Consider the following 20,231-nt stretch of genomic DNA (forward strand, 5'->3'; position numbering starts at 1 on the left):
CCAGCACGGACTTGAAATGTACTTGACATGTCCTTGTGCTATGGAGGGAGGCTGGAGGCCAGCATGGGCACTGATGTGCTGGGAGGTGCCTCAGGTCCCTTCTGTGGGAGGGAAGGGAAAAACTCCTTTTGGAAGATAAGAAATGGGTTCCCGGGTTCCCAAGGAATTCTGCCTTGAATGTCATCACCAGAAGTCCTTCTATAAAAAGTCCAGACTGATCAAATTTCTTGACGTTTGGACAGCCTGAGGCAGAACGTACGTGTTAGGGCTCTAGGAAAAGTTAATGAATACAGCATACAGCAGAGCCAGCAGTGTCACTTAGGGACTTGAGCCCCCTTCCTTTGACCTGTGCAGAAAGGTGAGGGTGCCAGGGAGAGAGCACAGCTGGTAGAAGAGTTTGATCCCCAGGGTCCATATGAAAAGCTGAGGGTCGGGGCACAGGCCTCTAATCCCAGTGTTGGGGAGGTGGAGACAGCCAGATCCCTGAGGTTTGCTGTCCCCCAGACCCGCCTAATTGGTGAGTTCCAGTTCCAGCGAGAGAGCCCTTTGCCCCAGACGAAGTGGACAGTAACGGAAACTCTACACTGAAGGTTGACCTCTGGCTTCCATTTGTGTGTGTGTGTGTGTGTGTGTGTGTGTGTGCGTGCGTGCGTGCGCGCATGTGTCTTCTGTAAAATCTCTTTGTAAGATGGATCTGGGCACCCACATCATCTGCCTCTTTCAGATATGTTGGGTTTGATGGTCTCTAGCTTCTTTCAGTTAGATTGTTAGCAGAAACCCTGAAAGCCGGGCGGGGCTTTGACTCTGGGAATTCACCTGGGCTCAAAGGCATGCACTCTAGGAGTCTAAAACTCTGGTTTTCTGTTTGTTTGTTTTTGGTTTTTGAATCTCCTGCAGATTAGTGGAATAGTCCACATGAACAAAGTGTACTACATGACCGGGTGGAGTAAGAGAATCACCAATTTCACGTGAGCAGCAAGGGTGGCTCCGGCTGCTGACCATCGCTTCTTACTCTGAGGTTCTGGCTGCCAGGTGTCGCCCCTTACTCTGAGCTTTCCCAGCAGGTGCAGCAGCTGTCAGGGCACCTGCTACCTCGGAGCTGCCAAGCACTGCTCCCCTCCCCCACCCCGGGCTTCCACCCATCTGCTTAGCATGTGGTGAGGTACTTAGCCTCCGTCCATGTGCAGCTTCTCATTCTGAGGAGGAAGTACACCAGTCCCTTATAGCAAGACACCACTGACGGGGAGCTTACAAAGCCCAGGGATCTATTTCCCACTGTCTTGGAGGCTGGGGAGTCTAAGCTCAAGCCTAGAAGCCTGCTTCCTGTTTCCTAGAGCTCTTCCTGTCCTAGAAATTTACCTGACAGAAGGATTGAGGGCTATAATCCCACTGAAGAGGGCTCCACCCATGTGACCTCACCAACTTCCAAAGGCTGGACCTCCCAATACACTCACATGGGGAGTTAGGTTTTTATACATGAATCGGAGAGAATAATAAAAAACCGCAGTCCATAGTGTTCTACATCTGGTTCCCCCAAATTAATGTCCTCATAGGTAAGATGCAGTTCTGCAGGCCTCAGGCTCTTTTCAACATTGCCCCCCCTACTCCCCCACCCCCAATGACTGCGCTACATAATCATCTCTGCGCTGACACTTCCCCCACGAAACAGAAACGAGGTAGGGAGGGATGAGGCCAGCAACTAGTGACGGGGGAGGAGGGTGGTACTGAGGGTAACATTTGGTTAGTATCCACTGAAATATCTAAGTCCAAAGTCTCATCTAAATATCTGTCAGATGTGGACGAGACCCATTGTACCATTTATCCTGAGACAAATTCTCTTTTGGCTATAAACATGAGACATGGACTAGTTATGTAGTTCCAAAGTCCAACAGTGAGCTGGCTACATGGCAGATGAATGGAGATAGGAGGGACAAAAGGAATGGCAGATCCCAAAAGAGTCTAAAACTCATTGAAACAAAGTTTACATCTATCATCTACCCACCCACCCACATACCCACCCATGGATCCATGCATCCATCCACACATCATGCATCTACCCATCCATACATCCATGCATGCATCCATGTATCCCATCCATACATCCATGCATCTACCCATCCATGCATCCATGCATGCGCCCATGAACTCATCCATTCATTCATGCATCAATCTATACATCCATGCACCCATGCATGCATGCATCCATCCTTCTATCCACCCTATCTATCTATCTATCTATCTATCTATCTATCTATCTATCATCCATCCATGTCTGTCTGTCTGTCTAGTATGTGTGTCATGGCATAGATGCAGAGATCAGAGGATAATTATGGAAGTCAGTTTGTTATTTCTACCATTTGAATTCCAGTGATTGAACTCAGGACATCATAATTGGCACCAAGCACTTTTAAGAAGCACCATTGAGTCATCTTAAGACTCCAAAACAATCCTATTTCTTGACGTTCTGCCTACAAGGCTCCTGAGGTAGCAGTTCTGTTTTATAGGGGCTGAACATGTAAGCCTCCAGACAACCTGCTTCCTGGCTTTGGGAAGCTGTGCCCTTACGGTGGTCCTAGGTCCAGGTGACACCCCTATGATAGTTTTATCCCCTGCATGGGTCCTGTGGCTGTCCAGGGCTGTAGTCCTGAACCATTGACTCTGCCCACTGGAATCTAGATGATGGGAGCAGCTAAGCTTTCCTATCTCTGTTGGTACAGCTAGTATCATACGATCGTCCTCAGGAGCTATGCATGACCTGGCCAACATGATACCACAGTGTGGGATGAGAGACTATGAAGTGTGGCATTGAGGGCAAGGGGTGCTGAGGCCTTTTCTCTGAGACCCTTTTGCAGCAGGAAGTTTAGTTCAAATGCCTGCATTGCTCCTAGAGTCATTCTTACATTGTCTTAGGCAGTGGTTCTTAGCCTTCTTAATGCTGTGACCCCCCTGACCATAACATTACTTTTGTTGTTTCTTCATAAGTTAATTTTACTACTGTTATGAATCACAGTGTAAATATTTTTGGGAGATAGAAGTTGTGACTCACAGGTTGTGAGAGATAGAGTTTTAAACTAGCTCAAAACTCAGCAACAGGATCTGACTTAGGAAGACAGATGGTTAAAAATGCAGGAGGACTGGTGCAGACTCACTGACCCTCCGGATGTCACCGGACGTGAGTAAATGAGTAACGGGTTCTGTTCTGCCCCTGTGATGTTTGTTTAAGCCCCCATTGTGCCCTACAGATAGTATTCCAGGAAACCGGGGCCGAAGCCTAACCAGATGTGTACCAGATGCAGATGCTTCGTCAACTCTGACAAACATTTACCCTAAAGGACAGGAATCAAGATCTGTTCTCAGGAGAATGAGGGCTTGACCTTTCCCCTGATTGAAACTCTAGAGTCTTAAGAACAATCCTGTGACTTTGAGAGTTTTCCCTTGTGACATTTTTGGTATTTACTTTTGACATTCCCCTCATCTCCTGGGGCTTGTGACTTCTTCCTTTAAATAGCTCTTCTCCCAGCACTCAGGGTCGACACCTCTGTCTCCTGCGTGGGATACGTGTCGACCCGGAGCTCTCCGTAATAAACCTCACTTCTGCGTATTGCACCAAGATTGGTCTCTCATGTGTCTGGGGTCCACAACTTCCCGAGACTTGAGTAAGGGTCTCCCTTCGTGGATCTTTCATTTGGGGACTCGTCTGGGATCTTTGCGATCACCCCAGACCCCGAAGACCCCTTGGAGGTGAGTTGGATGTTTGTCTGAGTGTTTCTGAGTGAGCGGCGCCGCATCTGTCAGTCTGTCTGTTCCTTACTTTCGTTTTCAGTCGTCTCCGGGTAGGAGCGACACGGATCTGCTTTTCAGGCAGCTGTTGTGGAGGGCTGTGAGGACCCTGCGGCTGCAGGGGACAGACGTGTCCGGCACTGCAGGCTGCAACCCTGGGAGATGTCCCAGGAGGTGAGGAGGGACCCCAGGGACGCCTGGGAGATTCCCATCTGGGTGCCAGTGAGGATTCGGTGATTCTCCTGGATTGGAGAAGAGATCCGCCCTCCCGGCCGTCTGTATTTCCAGAGTGGTCTTTGTCTGTGTGTCTTGGGTCTTGTTTTGTGCTCCCACTGGACTCTGGTTGGGAAGGAGGAGTGATGTGGAATCCGCTCCCCTTCATCTGTTTTTGGTGAGCTTACAGAAGCTCCCATCTGAATCAGTTCGGTTTTGTGGTGATCTCGTGGCGGCCGCTTGTTTTGTTTTTGTGAGTACTTCTGTTTTTTTGTCTGTTAATCTTTTGATTGTCTTTCTGTGTGACTGAATGCTTTTGTCCTTTTTGGCAGACCTATATTTTCTGGACTCTCTTCTTGTTTTCTCACCATCCCACTTGAGACATTTTTGGTATTTCCTTTTGACATCCCCTCATCTCCTGGGGCTTGTGACTTCTTCCTTTAAATAGCCCTTCTCCCAGCCACTCAGGGTCGACACCTCTGTCTCCTGCGTGGGATACGTGTTGACCTGGAGCTCTCCGTAATAAACCTCGCCTCTGCGTATTGCATCAAGATTGGTCTCTCATGTGTCTCATGTGTCGCGACTTTCCGAGACTTGAGTAAGGGTCTTCCTTTGGGGATCTTTCAGTTGAGAACCTATGCCTTAGTGCATAGGACCAGCATCTGTCAAGAGGCTGACCCACAATATTCTCATCAAACATTCTGGACCATACCCTGACAGGCTCACCTTTTCTTTCAGTACATGAAGGCTGAGAGAAGGCCTCAAAGCATTATGCTCTGTCCCCAATCCCTTTTTGGTGCTACGGGATGAAGCATGGGTTCATATGTACTAGGCTAATGCTCTACCATTTCGTAGCAATTCCAGACTGTCTACCCCTTTGCTCAACAATTTTGTTTTAAAGTTATTTTCCTCAGCCAAACAAATACTTGATCTCATGACTTGCAAGCTCTACTTGCCACAAAGTACTAGAATGTAAACGCAGTCCAGCCAAGTACTTTGCCACTTTGTATCGAGGTAGCTCTGCCTCTAGTTTCCAGCAGCAGGCTCCTCATTTGTACTTGAGATATCAGAGTGGTCATTGTCATCCATATTGTTACCATAAACTTAGGATCACGTAGGTAATAGTTAGAAAGATGGGGCTGGGAGTATAACTCAGTGGTGGAGTGCATGCTTAGCCTGGGTCCATCTCCAGCATTGGAGGAATACATTCTCTCTCTCTCTCTCTCTCTCTCTCTCTCTCTCTCTCTCTCTCTCTCTCTCTCTCTCTCTCTCACACACACACACACACACACACACCCCTCCCCGCTCCCCTTCTCCCTTTCCTTCCTATAGCCAAGCTAGCCTTAAACTCCCTGTGTAGATGATTTTGAAATTTGATCTTCTTGCTTTCACCTCTCTGGTGATGGGATTACAGCCCTCACCAGTTTATCCAGTGCATGGGATCAAACCCAGGACCAAAGACATGCTAATCAAGTGCTCTATCAACTAAGCTATGTCCCCAGCATGGCTTTCTCCATAGGGCTCCTCTTTCCTATGCCCTCATCTGAACCACCTGTGCTCTCACTGGAACCACCTGACGGCCCAGATGTGGTGATACAGGCTTTTCCTGGCACATGCTTTAGAACTCTTCCAGCTTCTGTCTTCTTGTTCTCTCCAAAGTCCCCTGCACAGTTTTAGATATCTGTGACAGCAGCAGCTCATCCCTCTCTGTAGTTTCTATCTTCCTCACTTAGGCTATGAAATATAGAGGCTGGACAATCCTAGGCCAAAGCATCGTAGAGTCTTGAGAGGGCCCTTCCCTCATTTATAAAGATTTATCATCTTGCTGCAGTCTCTGTGTCTTTTAGTCTCTATCATACTGTTCATGAGGCTTCTGTCTTCATGACCAGATGTTCCCCCTGCCCCCAAGGATCAGATTCTATTAAATACTAGGATAATTCGATTTGTAGAGTATATTGACAGCTGTGGGGAAAGAGCAGGGGTTCCTGTGTAGGAGCAGAAACCTTAGTTAGTATTGGGGTATAGTCAGCTTAGTCAGGGAGGCCCAGGTGAGACGTGAGCTGAGGGTGAGCAGGAGAGGTGTCAGGGAAGCATTTGGAATGGGACCCACATTCCAGGAAGAGGGACCAACATGTACAAGTTACAGGAGGCCTGGTCACAGCTATCCCCTTCCCCTTGTTTGAAACTGAACCTTTAGTCAGGGGATGAATTAAGACTCATTATTTGTAAGCCTGAAGAGCAGACCTTTGGGTTTGGTTCATAGCGGATGCTTAGGATGTCAGTGGTGGTGGGTGGGGCTTTAAATAAGCTCTTCTCCCCTAACCCCTGAGATAGTGCTGCTTTGAATCCTAAAGGCAGTGGTTTCCTTCAAAGAGCATTGCAGCCTGTGAGCTGTTGGCCCTTCTACCTCTGGCCATGTACACAGGTTCCAAAAGGCCACACAGACATTCACCTGCTACCACTGGCAAAGCTTCCACACAGAGGACATCCTGAGCATGGACAAGTATCAGAACCAGTTCCTTGGGACCTCTTCCTACAATGGGGACATTGTCTTCTGGAATGTCAGCACGATGAAGCCTATCTTGAGTTTCAATGCCTCCAAGAGCCCCTTGCCTTTACAGCCAAAGAAGGTACAGTCACAGTGCATGGATTTTCCTAGTGTCCTACGTGCCTTTCACTCCAGAGAGTGCCCTCCAGAGAGTTTTGGTCTGGGCTGCAGGTCAGAATCAAGGAGGGCAGAGAGAACAAACACCCTGGGAGCAGAGGGAGAAATGCTGAGTTGTAGCGTGGTGGGGTGGGGGTTGGTAGCAAGGAGAGTGGATGGCAGAGCCTGGATTACATGCCACAGGTTGGGGGCCAAATGTCAAAGTAAAGAGTTTTCCTATACCCGCTCTTGCTCTGAAGTGATGGTAGGTATAAGCTGTAGGTCCTACCCACAGCTTCCTCACTTGAACATTAATATCACACAAGGTTTCCCAGGCTCATGATAGGAATGTGGGACCCTTGCACAGTCTCTAAATAGCTACACTGTAGCATAGTCCTTTTAAATTGCTACATTGTAGCAGTCTATAGTTGGAATGGCACTAGAGGCACCTACTCCAGTGAGTAGAGGTCACCTCTTTGCAGGTACATTAATGGGTAGGAACTTCTGGAGATCTGGTATATTTATTAATGAGCTTCTTTCACTATAGCTGGACAGATACTGAGCTATTCTAACCCAATTAGGTTGGCTTGGTCTACTTCCCAGCCACATCGGTGTTATCTGACATTTGAGTCTTGCTCTGGCTGTTCCTCTCATGGTGACTCTCTCATTGCAACCGCATGGCAAATCCTCATGGTGAATTGCTTTTTCTCTGGTCTCCATTAGAGACCCTCTCCCTGGGATCAGAAGTCCCACCTTATTCTCTCCTGCTCAGCTGTTGGCTGATCAGATCTTTATTAAACCATAGAGGTGACAGAGAACAATGTATACACAACATTGCGCCAGGAGATGCTTGACAATGCCAACATCCAGACTGCAACCAGGTCTCTGGACATAGTAATCAGCATCTGAATACACAGTGCACAAAACCGTCCCCCAACAATGAGCATCGTTATGTGTCAGAGGAGAAACAGAGGCATGAATAGGTTAAACACCTTTCTCAGGACATACAGCCAAGAATGGGTAGATCTAGACCATGGCAGTCCTACTCCAGGGACTGGTAGTGGTAATGTTCTTTTCAACAGATTACTTCCTCCTGGAAGGTGGCCCACTGTTAGCTTTTCATTGTTGTAACAAAATATTTGACAAAAGCAACTCCAAAGGAGGAAAGATTTAACTTGGCTCACAGTTTTGGACATTCCAGTCTGCCATGGCAGGAGAGCCAGGTCAGCCAGAGTAGCTCACATCAGGGCGAGCCAGAAGCAGAGAGAGGGGTGCCAGAGAAATGGGCTTCCTCTTTTGTTTTAGCTGGGCCCACATTCAGGGTTGGTCTTTCCTCCTTGAGAACCTTCACACACACACTCTCCTAGGCACTTACCAATCTCATCCCACCCACAGCTTCCGGACTTGAGCAGTGACTTCACACAAGTCTCCTAGGCTCTTCAAAGGGATATAGAAAACTTGCAGTCTTTATTGCCGTCTCTAAATGGCTACATTGTATCACAGTCTTTAAATTGATACATTATAGCAGCCTAGAGCTGGCACTAGAGCTCCCATAATCCAGTGGGTAGAGGTCACCCTTTTTGCAGGTACACTAATTGAGTAGAAGCTCCTACAGGATTCAGTTCTACACTCCAACCCCTAGCCACCTCCAAAACAGCACCGTGTTTTATTTACTTTATATTGTGGGCTTGCCCAAGACTAAAGTGACTAAGTAAATATTTGAAAACCACTCTTCATGTTTCAGATGGAAAGACCCAGTTTCTCTCAGGAGTTTTGTCTGGCTGAGGGCAGTAGTGATTGGTCCAGGGCTATGCTTATAAGCTTTGATCTGAGGCCTTTCAAAGTATAAAGTTTCTGGACAGTAATGCTGAGTTCCCTGTAAGCCTAGTGACGTCGACACTGGGCTGAGGAGGTGCTGAGTGTCCCATGGTGGGGTCTCTGGAATTGCCCCCTCTCTCTGCACAGGTGAGAGAAACGGAGACATGTGCACCCAAATCTCCAGCCCATCTAGACTTTGAAGTTCAAAAGTGGGCACACAAGCCCTGGAAGTCAACTGCCTCCACTGTGAAGCGAAGACTGATGTCAGCTCCCCCAGTGATGAAACACTGGAAGGATACAGAGCAAGAGAGGAATATGGCGCAGGAGGTAGGGAGTGAGCCCAGCCCACCTGTGCCTATTGTTCAGCTCACTTGTTCTGAGCATGTTTCATGAGGGGTCAGGGGTCAGGGGTCAGGGGCCAGGGTGGCTCTCTCTTTTGATCCCACTATACCTTATCCCACTCTGCTCATTCAAGCTTAGGGATGGTCCCTTCCTAGGCCATCTCCTGACTAGGTCTGAGACTTAAAAGCTTATGAATGCAATTTACAGGGAGCAGAATTCTGGATGCCTAACTCCGATGTTAGGTCATGGACTATGGTTTCAGTTCTTAAGCCTCCTGGCCCTGGCCTTGGCCCCGGAGTGAGCTGTAGGAGTACCAACTGGCACCTTGGCAGAGGCTAAGCTGTAGTGCAGAAGGGCAAGGTGCAGGAAGATGGTCTTCACCCCCGAGCCCTGAGGGCCCACGATTGATTTGTCAGCTTCATTTTTTTTTTATAGGACATGGGAAGGGAGCAAGGGCTGAAGGAGAGCGACTGACCTTGGCTTGTAGGAGTGAGGACCTTATCCCACCCTGAGTACAGGAGACACTCAGAGGGCAGGGGTAGAGGGGTGGAGGAAGCGGTCCATTGCTTCTGCAGCTGAGGTCCAATTTCCATTCCTGAGGCCCGAGACCTGAATGAAAGATGCCAGCTTCCCCAGTCCCAGGTGTGGGGCCGTGTAGGCCAGCACCAGCAGGCTCTGCTTGTGAGGATGGAACTGCTGAGACGAAGTTCTGCTGTGAGATGCATACGGCTTACAGCCCTCTGAGATGCGCTGTCCTGTGAGGGGCTTACGAGTCGTGGCGCTGTGAGATTCAGGCACTTCAGGGTGCTGTGGGTGGAATACACTTTATTGTTAGACCCTGGACCATCTCTGACTGATCAGTTTAGTCCTCATGTCTTGAGAGGAACAGGTGTTAGCCTCTAGCCTCATTTCCAGAACAAAGGAAAGGGTCTGCTGTAAAGGCAGCTCAAGTCTGCCCTATCACTCCAAATTGCTGGTCACTTGAAATGGCAATCTCCTAGTCTCAGAGTGTGCTAAGGCCAAAGCAGATACCTCACAGGGTGGGATCTCTTTGACTGCTCTTCATCTCCTACCTCTGATCTCTGTAGTCTGCAGGAGGGAGGGCCGTGTGGTTACTGGGAGGCTATTTTTTATTTTTAGAAACATTTCAGGAGTAACAAACCTGGATTGTCTAAAATGCTCTTCGATAAGTCGACCTATAAACCACCGTTTTACAAAGACGCTCAAATGAGAAAGGGGGAGTTCTGGCAGAAGATGCTGCTGCAGTCCAGCATGTCAGTGGAGAAGGTGAGCTGTGCTCAGCTGGGGGATGGGCAGGGCGGGGTGCACCACGGGCCTGACAAAGATCTGGAATTCTGGAGATGTTTGCTAGGGCCAGGGTAGGGGTGGGGCTGGGAGAGAAGTGTCTCTTTTAGAACCCACTGTCGGAAGGCCCTCCTTGTGTGGGATGGTGTTTTAATAGTGGTGTGCAAGCTGGGTTGGGTCATCTCCTCCTGTACCTGTCCCCTCTCTGGCCTGGGTCCCTCACTAAGGCTTCTGAAGACCCACATCCTAGCTATGTTGTAAGCTGAAGTAAACCCTTGGTCACGGAGTTTTATCGCAGCAACAGGAGCCCTAACTAAGATACCCATAGACCAGGCCGGCATTGAACTCTCTGTAGCCGAGATGATCCTGACTTCAGCTCCCACAGCCCCACCTCTCGACGCTGGGATTAAAGGTGTTCGCCACCACACTTGCTCTATGCGCGGCGCTGAGGATCGAATCAGTGTTTTGTGCTTTTAAGAGAGAATGAGTTAGCCTCTCCATGTAAGGGGACTTGGGAAACTTGAGATGAATGAGACAAACTTATGTGTGTCTCCTTCCAACAAATGCCTGCTGGTCCTAAGCTGTGGTATCAGGAGCCGTTGTAGTTCCTGAGGGAACAAGAAGACACGTCCCCCGCCTTCAAATAGCTCCCAGGCCAGAATGTCGACCTTCAGTTCCTGCCAGGAATTGCTAGGATTCCTTCCTAAGCATCCGTTGGGTGTGATGGTGTCTGGGTCCATTAGTAACATTAGTGGAACAGTGGCCAGAGGAAACCCTGCTGAGTTGGGCCAACCTCTCCCCTGCAGATCATTTTTCTACAGACCAGGCCCCGCCTGCCGCACACGGCTGCCCTGCTGAGCAGCTGCATCGATGGCTTCATCTACGCCTGGTCCATCCACGGGAACGGGGGTCTGCTGGGAAAGTTCTCTGTGGACCCCAAAGACAGTGGGTGTGTCGTGGGTGCCATGGCCACTGATGAAAACAACTGGATCCTCCTCACCGGGGACAGTAAAGGAAATATCAAGGTAAAGAAGGACTGGCGCCAGCCCAGCTTTAGGCCATCTCTGTGGGCCATGCGGTCCTCGTCTGCCTCCTACTCCCCCTGGGTACCGGTTTTACTAGAGAAGGTGGTGGGGACAAGGTGAGCCACTTACCAGTCTCCTGCCCTACCATGGCCAATGAAATGAACGGGGCTTGTTGAAATGGTCCCTCTAAGACCCCCTCCCCGCAGTGGACCCTGTTATTCATCACTGTTACCTCGAGACCCCCACACTGGCCAGGCATTTGTCTCCTCATCTCTGAATAGCTGTCTCACAGACAACTGTGCGTTCTGTGAAGAGAGCCTTATCCATCTAAGTCATTCAAGCCCCTCTCCCTGCTAACCAAGGCTTCCGGCTTAGGAGACCCTATGACCCTATGAAGTGAGTAGTTACTTGCCTTCGAGGCGTAAGAATGAACCATCCCCGAAGCTCAGGGGAACAGTGTGGGAGGAACTCACAGCTTGCTCCAGGGTTGGGGCTGCTAACTCAGACTTTGTACCTAGATCTGGGACATCAAGGATTACTGCTGCTTTATTGGCCAGCAACCATTCCACTCCAGTGGGAGCTCGATCTCCGTTGACACGGAGAATAAGTTCCGGCTCTTGATTCCTAAAGAACTCCAGATCTACTCTCAGCACAACTTGCTACAGAAGGAGAAGGAGGTGGGAAGACGGCAGGAGGGGTGCTCGGGAAAGTGCTTTTGGGGCCACAAAAGAACCAGGACTGTGGTTTCCCGTGGGCAGTATTAATCTTCATGATATCTGGCTTATGTGGAGAAACCTGTTAGTCAGATGTCATCATTACCACAGGAAACAAGGGCCAAGTATGCCCACAGATGTGCATTTTGCACACACACACACACACACACACACACACGCACACGCATGCACACACACACAGACAAGTGCTCACCAATCCTTTTCTTTTTTTTCTTTTTCTTTCTTTTTTTTTTTTTTTTTTTTTTTTTCCGGGGCTGGGGACCGAACCCAGGGCCTTGCGCTTTTTAGGGAAGTGCTCTACCGCTGAGCCCCTGAGCTAAATCCCCAACCCCACCAATCCCCTTTTCATGCGTGTTGATCTTCACATGTAGGAGCCCAGAGTCATGGATTTCATATACGCTCTTTTGAGTAGTCAGTGCTTTTACACAGGTCAGTACTTAGTGTATGCTTGCGGCCTCATGAAGTCAAGCCTCTTCTCTTTAGTTACCAAGAACTAACAAGAGCTTCTGTGGAAGCGACAGAGTTGTGGGAACAGGATTGACGACAGGGAACCATGAGAGGCAACAGAGTCACACCATGAATCCCAGGAACCCCAGCTCTGGAGGCCTGCACCAGGGTACAGATCCGAGTTTATGGCCCAGGGCATAAGTTTATATACAGTGTTTGAGCCAACCCCAAGCCCCTAAATCCTCAGCCAATCATATCTCGCCACATCATCACTATGGCCCAATGAAAGCCCGGCTTGATGAGGTAACTCAGAAGGCTCTGGGAGGGGGAGGAGCATCAGCACCTATTAGGACCTCTGTGAAGATGGGGTTGGGGGTGGGGAATCTGCTGCTACCTTGCCTCCATTCCTTTTTGCTGTCTCACTGGTGTTCCAGGAGCCATCTTAGATCTAATGCCCTTTGCGGCAGATCAGGACTCTTTGAGGAGTCGCAAGAGGCTGTGGCGCCCGCTCTACATCCCAGTTTTTCCTTTACAAGGTTGACCTCCACATCCCCCACACAGACTGATGTCCCTACATCCTCACTAGGATGACCAAGACCAAAACGACACAAGCCAGAGTCTGCAGAGATACAGGCCAAGTGTGACAGCTCTTTCAGGCAGGCCTTATGATTAGAATGGTCACTCTGGGGGCGTTATTTGAAAATAGCTACCCAACCTGAGCATGTGTGCCCTTCCTCCCGGTAGTTCCACTCTAGGCTCACATCTAGAGGCTCATGTGAAACAGGAGGAGCTCTGAGAGAATTACCACTTCTAACGGCTGCACGCTGGAAACAGCTCACATACACTAGCCCAGGCTGGAATCGTCTGTGGGTTTTATACACAGAGCGGTAGGCACCCGGTCACATCCGCTCACTACAGAATCATTGACTCTAAAGACGATTAAGTCAAGTCAGACCCCAAAGCGTGTACATTGTATGTGTTAAACAATTCAAAGCAAAAAAGTAGGAGGAACGAGCTTGCTCTGCTAGAAGTGACCTCTTTTGTTGGGGTGTGGAGTGGCCGGGAGGAATGTTCGTGTGTCTTTAGGGCTGACGCTATTGTACCTCATTTTCTGAGTCTGATTATACAGTCATGTTTACTTTGTGTATTATTGTTTAGATACACTTATTAGACACGTGACTTTTTATGTGTGCATCATACATAAAGGCGCCCAGACAGTGTAGAGAGGCGTGGTCGGTCGCTGGAGAAATAATTTGTCCCTGAAGCGGTCACTGTTACTGCTTTCTGGCTATTCTGATGTTGAGTTACATGAATGTGCGTGTGCACAGTTACCTCTGTTAGTTTTACCCAAAAGTGCAGCAGCACATGCTGCTTTTCCACTGTGCCTTTAAGAAATCTTCCTAGATCTGTATAGTAAGCCTAGGCTGTTAACAAGATCCCTTTCTTTCTTTTTTTTTTTTTTTTTTTTTTCTTTTTTTTGGAGCTGGGAACTGAACCCAGGGCTTTGCGCTTGCTAGGCAAGCGCTCTACCACTGAGCTAAATCCCCAACCCCACAAGATCCCTTTCAAAGGGAAAATCGTTGTGTTTTAATTTTAAAAGTGAATCTTAGTACTGAGTACTATTTCACACGCGTGTTAGCATGTCTGAAGGATACGTCGCTGCAAGTGGGGTACCAGGTCAAAGGGCTCCATATATTTGCAATTTTGTTAATCATCTGGCAACCATACATTTTTTTTAGACTTATTAATTTATTTTATACGAGTACACTGTAGCTGTCTTCAGCTTTTTTTTTTTTTTTTTTTTTTTTTGGTTCTTTTTTTCGGAGCTGGGGACCGAACCCAAGACCTTGCGCTTCCTAGGCAAGCGCTCTACCACTGAGCTAAATCCCCCTCCCCTTTAGCTGTCTTTAGACACACCAGAGGAGGGCACTGGATCCCATTACACATGGTTGTGAGCCACCATGTGGTTGCTGGGAATTGAACTCAGGACCTCTGGAAGAGCAGTCAGTGCTCTTAACTGCTGAGCCGTCTCTCCAGCCTAACCATACAAATTTTAAGACAAAGTTTCACTATGCAGCCCAGGCTGGCCTCAAAGTCACTATCTTCCTGCCCAGTTCTGGGATTACAGGTTTGCACAACACGCTAGCTAACTACGTGCCTTTTGACTCTCTTGTGTTACTCTCAGACTAGTTTTACCATGCAGAAATTGCAGTGTGCCTATGTATGCTGGGAATTGACCATGCACAGACTCAGTACATGAGGAATATTTGATGCTAACATAACCACGACCATAGTGATGCTTACTGACTGTCTGTAGCGAGTGCCAGGAGCCCTTGGTCTACTTAAGAGGCTCTGGGGAGTGGTGTTACTTTGCGGAGCGCATGGAGTGTAGGTACCAGCGCCTGCATCTAAGCCTGTGGGGCTGCTGGCACTGGGTTTGAGAATAGAACCAAGCCTGTGAATGTCGGCATGCTCACACCCGTGTGACCTTGGATTTACAGTAAGACATTTACAAGAGATCATGTTCTGCACAACTAAATCATCATCAAATAGTCTTTTCCCTTAAAATTTTATTACTATTATTTTGTCTGAAAAATCAAAATTATACACATTTATACGGCACAGTGTAGTGTGTGTTTACAAAGGAGAATGTCAATCATGTTAACTGACATATTCATCACCTGCTTGCTTGTTTTTGTGATAAGACATTTGGAATTTACTCTTGGTTATTTCGAAGGGTCTATTTTTGGTTATAATCTTGGCTATTTTAAGCATACATTTTATTATTGGCCTTATACAGTAAATCTTAAAACTTATTTCTCCTGTCCAACAGATACTTTGTATCTTCTTTTCCTATTGTCATTTTAAATTAATTTTTAGTTAACATATAAAATAACAGGTTTTATTACATTTCATCTATTGCTATATTGTACTTTGTTCATATCCCCCCTTAGTACTCCCCCTTCCCCTCCCCCATCACAATTGCTGGCCTCCTCCTTTTACACCAAAGTCCTCCTGTTTTCATGGCATGTATTAATGTATTTATGTGTATATGTGTAAGTATACATATACATGTGTACATATATACATTCTTAAAGATTCCACATACATAGAACCCTTTTGCTAATACCCCGCCAGTCTATAAAAACATGAGGTTATATGGAACTTACCTTTTATGACAAATGACAACTTTTCTTTCTCTTTGGAAGGATGACTAGGAGTCCATGTGTATACACACATTCCTTCCTTACCCGTCAGTCTGTTAGTGTGCAGTTTGTCTGACTCTGTATCTTGGCTATTGTAACACTATGCTCAGGGGGAAGAAGAGACATTCTACATTTTGATCTCAGTTCCATTGGCTGTGTTGTAGGAATGTGCCTGCGGGAAGGCATGGTGGTCCCATTGTAAGCTTTTAGACATCTTTGTATTGGGCCCGTAGCAGTTGTACAGATTTAATGTCTAAGACTGTGAACGTTCACTTTTCTCTGCATTACACCAACACTTGCTCTTCCTGTGTTTGTCTGTCTGTCTGTCTGAATTGAACGCGGGACTTTTTATATGCTAGACAAGTACTGCAGTTCCAAGCTGTACATACTCTTGCATTACTGACTTCTGCTTGTTGATTTTCTTCTTTCCCCTCCTCCCCCTTCTTCCTCCTTTTCTTCTTTACTGTTTTGGGGACAGAGTCTCACATAACCCAGGGTGTTCCTGACCTCGCAGTGTAGTCAAGGCTGGCCTTTGAACTCCTGATCCTCCTGCTTCCATCCCTAGGGCTGGGATAGCAGGCTTACACCACCACGTCCGGCTCTGCTGTTTGCTGAGGCAATGCTTAGACTGGCCCTGGCTTGTGTGTTCTGTAACTTTACTGAATTTCTTTACCATCTCTTATTTTTGAGTGGAGACTTTAGGGCCTTTGTATATCAGGCCATCAAATCAGCTGAAGGTGAGTTTATCCATTCTTTTCATTACTGTGCCTTGTCCTTCTCTCTCCGGCCTGCTTGCTCGGGTTAGGACCGTTGATTACTGTGTGGAGTAGGAATGGGAGCAGCATCCTTATCTGGGAGTAGTCCTGGTCTGAGAGGAAAAGCTTTTATGGTGCTGAGTCTCATAATAGCTAAGGGTTTGCTGGCCCTGGTGCTGCCCTGCTGAGTTACCTTCCCCACACCTGCTGAGTTACCTTTCCCCACACCTGCTGAGTGACCCTTCCCCACACCTGCTGAGTGACCCTTCCCCACACCTGCTGAGTGACCCTTCCCCACACCTGCTGAGTGACCCTTCCCCACACCTGCTGAGTGACCCTTCCCCACACCTGCTGAGTGACCCTTCCCCACACCTGCTGAGTGACCCTTCCCCACACCTGCTGAATGACCCTTCCCCACACTTGCTGAGTGACCCTTCCCCACACCTGCTGAGTGACCCTTCCCCACACCTGCTGAGTGACCCTTCCCCACACCTGCTGAGTGACCCTTCCCCACACCTGCTGAGTTACCTTCCCCACACCTGCCTGCTGAATGCTGAATGACCCTTCCCCACACCTGCTGAGAGACCCTTCTCCACACCTGCTGAGTGACCCTTCCCCACACCTGCTGAGTGACCCTTCCCCACACCTGCTGAGTTACCTTCCCCACACCTGCTGAGTGACTTTTCCCACACCTGCTGAGTGACCCTTCCCCACACCTGCTGAGTGACCCTTCCCCACACCTGCTGAGTTACCTTCCCCACACCTGCTGAGTTACCTTCCCCACACCTACTGAGTGACCCTTCCCCACACCTGCTGAGTGACCCTTCCCCACACCTGCTGAGTGACCCTTCCCCACACCTGCTGAGTTACCTGACCCCTTCCCCACACCTGCCCCCACACCTGCTGAATGACCCTTCCCCACACTTGCTGAGTGACCTTTCCCACACCTGCTGAGTGACCCTTCCCCACACCTGCTGAGTGACCCTTCCCCACACCTGCTGAGTGACCCTTCCCCACCCTGCTGAGTTACCTTCCCCACACCTGCTGAATGACCCTTCCCCACACCTGCTGAGAGACCCTTCCCCACACCTGCTGAGTGACCCTTCCCCACACCTGCTGAGTGACCCTTCCCCACACCTGCTGAGTGACCCTTCCCCACACTTGCTGAGTGACCTTTCCCACACCTGCTGAGTGACCCTTCCCCACACCTGCTGAGTGACCCTTCCCCACACCTGCTGAGTTACCTTCCCCACACCTGCTGAGTGACCCTTCCCCACACCTGCTGAGTGACCCTTCCCCACACCTGCTGAGAGACCCTTCTCCACACCTGCTGAGTGACCCTTCCCCACACCTGCTGAGTGACCCTTCCCCACACCTGCTGAGTGACCCTTCCCCACACCTGCTGAGTGACCCTTCCCCACACCTGCTGAGTGACCCTTCCCCACACCTGCTGAGTGACCCTTCCCCACACCTGCTGAGTGACCCTTCCCCACACCTGCTGAGTGACCCTTCCCCACACCTGCTGAGTGACCCTTCCCCACACCTGCTGAGTGACCCTTCCCCACACCTGCTGAGTGACCCTTCCCCACACCCTTCCCCACACCTGCTGAGTGACCCTTCCCCACACCTGCTTCCCCACACCTGCTGAGTTACCTTCCCCACACCTGCTGAGTGACCCTTCCCCACACCTGCTGAGTGACCCTCCCCCACACCTGTGAGTTGCCCTTCCCCACACCTGCTGAGTGACCCTTCCCCACACCTGCTGAGTGACCCTTCCCCACACCTGCTGAGTGACCCTTCCCCACACCTGCTGAGTGACCCTTCCCCACACCTGCTGAGTTACCTTCCCCACCCTGCTGAGTTGGACCCCCCACACCTGCTGAGTGACCCTTCCCACACCTGCTGAGTGACCCCCCACACCTGCTGAGTTACCTTCCCACACCTGCTGAGTCCTTCCCCACACCTGCTGAGTGACCTTCCCCACACCTGCTGAGTGACCCTTCCCCACACCTGCTGGGAGACCCTTCCCCCCCCCTGTTGAGTTACCTTCCCCTCACCTGCTGAGTGACCCTTCCCCACACCTGCTGAGTGACCCTTCCCCACACCTGCTGAGTTACCTTCCCCACACCTGCTGAGTGACCCTTCCCCACACCTGCTGAATGACCCTTCCCCACACCTGCTGAGTGACCCTTCTCCACACCTGCTGAGTGACCCTTCCCCACACCTGCTGAGTGACCCTTCCCCACACCTGCTGAGTGACCCTTCCCCACACCTGCTGAGTGACCCTTCCCCACACCTGCTGAGGTTACCTGCTGAGTGACCCTTCCCCACACCTGCTGAGTGACCCTTCCCCACACCTGCTGAGTGACCCTTCCCCACACCTGCTGAGTTACCTTCCCCACACCTGCTGAGTGACCCTTCCCCACACCTGCTGAGAGACCCTTCCCCCCACCTGCTGAGTGACCCTTCCCCACACCTGCTGAGTGACCCCACACCTGCTGAGTGACCCTTCCCCACACCTGCTGAGACCCTTCCCACACCTGCCCTTCCCCACACCTGCTGAGAGACCTTCCCCACACCTGCTGAGTGACCCTTCCCCACACCTGCTGAGTGACCCTTCCCCACACCTGCTGAGTGACCCTTCCCCCACACCTGCTGAGACCCCCCACACCTGACCCCTTCCCACACCTGCTGAGTGAGGACCCTTCCCACACCTGCTGAGTGACCCTTCCCCACACCTGCTGAGTGACCCCCACACCTGCTGAATGACCCCCCACACCTGCTGAGTTACCTTCCCCACACCTGCTGAGTGACCCTTCCCCACACCTGCTGAGTGACCCTTCCCCACACCTGCTGAGTGACCTTCCCCACACCTGCTGAGTGGCCTTCCCCACCTTCCCCCACACCTGCTGAGTGACCTGCTCCCCACACCTGCTGAGTGATCTTTCCCCACCCTTCCCCCACACACCTGCTGAGTGACCCTTCCCCACACCTGCTGAGTGACCCTTCCCCACACCTGCTGAGTGACCCCCCACACCTTCCTTCCCCACACCCTGCTGAGTGACCCTTCCCCACACCTGCTGGAGTGACCTGCTGAGTGACCTTCCCACACCTGCTGAGGACCCTTCCCCACACCTGCTGAGTGACCCTCCACACCTGCTCCCCACACCTGCTGAGTGACCCTTCCCCACACCTGCTGAGTGACCCTTCCCCCTTCCCCACACCTGCTGAGTGACCTTCCCCCAAATGACCTTCCCCACACCTCCCCCACACCTGCTGAGTGACCCTTCCCCACACCTGCTGAGTGACCCTTCTCCCCCCACCTGCTGAGTGACCCTTCCCCACACCTGCTGAGTGACCCTTCCCCACACCTGCTGAGTGACCCTTCCCCACACCTGCTGAGTGACCCTTCCCCACACCTGCTGAGTTACCCTTCCCCCCACCTGCTGAGTGACCCTTCCCCCCACCTGCTGAGTTACCTTCCCCACACCTGCTGAGTGACCCTTCCGCACACCTGCTGAGTGACCCTTCCCCACACCTGCTGAGTGACCCTTCCCCACACCTGCTGAGTGACCCTTCCCCACACCTGCTGAGTTACCTTCCCCCACACCTGGACCCTTCCCCACACCTGCTGAGTGACCCTTCCCCACACCTGCTGAGTGACCCTTCCCACACCTGCTGAGTGACCCCCACACCTGTGAGTGACCCTTCCCCACCTGCTGACCTGCTGAGTTACCTTCCCCACACCTGCTGAATGACCCCCTTCCCACACCTGCTGAGTTACCCTTCCCCACACCTGCTGAGTTACCTTCTCCCACACCTGCTGAGTGACCCTTCCCCACCCTGCCCCACACCTGCTGAGGACCTTCCCCACCCTTCCCACACCTGCTGAGCCCTTCCCCACACCTGCTGAATGACCCTTCCCACACCTGCTGAGATGACCCTTCCCCACACCTGCTGAG

The 20,231-nt window shown here is 50.5% G+C and overlaps 1 protein-coding gene across 1 annotated transcript in view; it reads left to right on the top strand.

Moving 5' to 3' along the window:
• Positions 1-20,231, top strand: part of Efcab8 (EF-hand calcium binding domain 8) — a 72,250-nt gene that overhangs the window by 41,067 nt on the left and 10,952 nt on the right. The window contains exons 18-23 of the mRNA XM_032904486.1: positions 898-968; positions 6,419-6,623; positions 8,603-8,782; positions 9,938-10,084; positions 10,909-11,127; positions 11,646-11,804. Of these exons, the coding sequence (XP_032760377.1) occupies positions 898-968; positions 6,419-6,623; positions 8,603-8,782; positions 9,938-10,084; positions 10,909-11,127; positions 11,646-11,804 (981 nt within the window). The remainder of the gene's footprint in view (positions 1-897; positions 969-6,418; positions 6,624-8,602; positions 8,783-9,937; positions 10,085-10,908; positions 11,128-11,645; positions 11,805-20,231) is intronic.

Source organism: Rattus rattus, chromosome 5 (assembly GCF_011064425.1).
Source record: "Rattus rattus isolate New Zealand chromosome 5, Rrattus_CSIRO_v1, whole genome shotgun sequence".
In the NCBI taxonomy this organism is placed as follows: Eukaryota; Metazoa; Chordata; class Mammalia; order Rodentia; family Muridae; genus Rattus; species Rattus rattus.